The sequence below is a fragment of the Thrips palmi genome, unplaced genomic scaffold, assembly GCF_012932325.1.
Source record: "Thrips palmi isolate BJ-2018 unplaced genomic scaffold, TpBJ-2018v1 HiC_scaffold_15, whole genome shotgun sequence".
Taxonomy (NCBI): Eukaryota; Metazoa; Arthropoda; class Insecta; order Thysanoptera; family Thripidae; genus Thrips; species Thrips palmi.
In genome coordinates, this window is record NW_023144624.1 from 11,560,293 (window position 1) to 11,562,771 (window position 2,479).

The 2,479-nt window shown below is 61.7% G+C and overlaps 1 protein-coding gene across 1 annotated transcript in view; it reads left to right on the forward strand.

Annotated features, from left to right (window-relative positions):
* Positions 1-926: 926 nt before the first annotated feature.
* The window catches only part of LOC117641297 (protein TANC2), a 39,310-nt gene continuing 37,757 nt past the window's right edge, over positions 927-2,479 (forward strand). The window contains exon 1 of the mRNA XM_034378495.1: positions 927-1,235. Coding sequence (XP_034234386.1) covers positions 1,172-1,235 — 64 coding nt within the window. The 5' untranslated portion in view covers positions 927-1,171. The remainder of the gene's footprint in view (positions 1,236-2,479) is intronic.

Genomic DNA, 2,479 nt, shown 5'->3' on the forward strand with positions numbered 1-2,479 from the left:
CTGAGGACGCCTCAGGCCCTAAACCAGGCCGTACTTCACAGATAGCATCACCGTCAGCCCCGCGCTGCCCCGCGCTGCCCCGCGGCGTAACAGTGTTTCTTTACGGCAGAGATCGCACCGTGCGGCGGAGCACTGGCCGTGCCCGCCGTGCCACTGGCCGAGCCACTGCCCGCAGCGGCCGCAGTGCCCCCGAAACCCAGGTGCGGGTTCAGCCGCCTGAAAGGCACGCAAAATGCAACCGGCTGAAAGACTCTTCGCCCGGCAGAGCCGGTGTGGTGGTCAAACCCTGAAGGGCCCCTGTAAGGGCACCTTCTCATGGATCCGGCTGATCCGGCCGCCGAGGGTTCGAATCCCCCTCCCCTGCCCCTAAAATTAAATTACTCTATCGTCCACTTCCAGAGGTGCCGTCCTAAAACTCTTTGTTTCGTTCGTTGGACTGCGGCCCCCCGTCGGACGGTGAGGCTGGCTGGCAAGGGCAAGGAGGGTTCCTTCTGGTCCTCCGTGCTACGCGTTTGTGGACGACCCCGCCCCAGTCCGCTAATGCAGTCCCCAGCACACACACAGACACAGACACACACACACACACACACACTCACACACAAGAGGCAACACAAACACACTGGCACACAGACGGGCGTTTCGGTAACACAAAGCGCTGCTGGCCTAGGACCTGTTGCAGGGTGTGCTGCATGTGCTCCAGCTGCCGCTGCAGCGTGATGTGTGTGTGTGTGTGTGTGTGTGTGTTTGTGTGTGTGTGTGTGTGTGTGTGTGTGCACTTGGCTTACAGACTTGACTCGGCGGCCGGGGGAGGGGGACGGGGCGGGGGCCCCTGTGCTGGCTGCCTGCGGGCGGGGCGGCTTGCTCGGGCGGGCTGCCGAGTCGGGCTGGCTGGCTGCTGGCTGGCTGGCTGTCAGCAGTCAGTTGGACGCCGGCCGCCGTCGAGGCAGCATGTCATGTCCTTGGCGCGCTGCTCTGGCTCCCCGCGCGCGCACGGTCCGCACGTCCTCGGCCACGTGTGTGTGAGTGTGTGTGTGTGCATCCTTATAGTTCCTGGAGGAGCATTCCATGGTGAGGATCGGGTGTTCGCATTCCAAAGTGTAAATTGGCATGAGCGGCGCGAGTGATTTGTGAGTGATAGCGAAGACTGGATACACTTACCACCGCACCAAGCATGAGCCGCCAGAGCCAGCATATCCTGTCCAGATCGGGCAGCGGAGTCAGCCTCAACATTCTAGGTGAGTGGCTGCGAGTGCCGGCTAGAGCTGGACCTAGGCCTCCGCGGCGTCCGTTAGCCTTCTCCGGACCGTCGACTTGCGTCGACTTTGTCAACCGCTGCGCGCTGCGGGCTGGTTTATGGGAATGGCCCAAGACCGGTGCGGGACGCTGCCTGGCTTGTCCGAGCGGGCCGAGTGTGACGGACGCGGTATCGGAACGACAACGACGCCGCCGGGTGAACACCGGACTCTAAAAGCCCCACAGTGAAGGTTCTCCGCATTATGGTGAAAACTACGTATCTGCTGACTTATCACCGCGAGATGTCTAGAGTGCAGACACTCAAGTGGTTGCCACTGCCATTCGTTTCGTTGTGGTATCACCACGACCACCACCACGATCACCACCACCATCATCACCACCATCACCACCACCATCACCACCACCATCGCCGTGCCCTGGCGGCGTCCTCACTGACCCTCAGTGTCTACACCGCAATCCGGAGCATTCAATCAAAGTGGGCGTTGAGCGGATCCCGTGGGAAAGGACCCGATGGACACGGCAGGGCGCGATCGGCGGGCGGCCTGCTGATGGCAGCGTCGGCGTGCTGGCCGTGCTGGCCGTGCTGGCCGTGCTCCTGATGGACCCCGCTTCCGAGAAGCGCCGCCCTCTACCTGTCGCAGCCTGCACACTGTCTGCGTCCGACTGCCCGTCCGTCCGTCCGTCCGACTGCGGTCCCTCTGCAGGGGCGGGTCCAGCGCCGCTCTGGTGGGGGTGGACAAAGCAGTCCACTTTGCCTAACGGCGGGTGGGTCGCAAAAAGTTGCATGGTGGTGCAGCTAACTTTATGACAAATTCACTGCACAGTACCTTATTCGGCAGGATGAATTGCGTTTGTAATTTGGGAAAAATATAATACCATAAATATGGTGCTGCCTTTCACCGTGAGACATTTAGAGTGCTCCTTCTGGATCCGCGCTTGTTCCTCACTGTCTGTTGGTCCGCCCGCCCGCCGCTCCGTGTGTCTTGATGTGTCTCCGAGGCGCCGTTTGATAAAGGCGGGCTGGCGGCTGGCACGGCCAAGTGCGAGGAAATGCCCGTGGCATCGAACTCTTCTACCCCCCCCCCCTTTCCCCCTTTCACCTTCTCCGTCTCTCTCTTTCCGTCGCGACGGCGAGCCGCGTACCAAAGTAGACATGGCGGGGGGCGTCGCCGGCGCTCTCTCCTCTCTCTCTCTCTCTCTTTTCCCCCCCCTCTCCCCTCTCCTC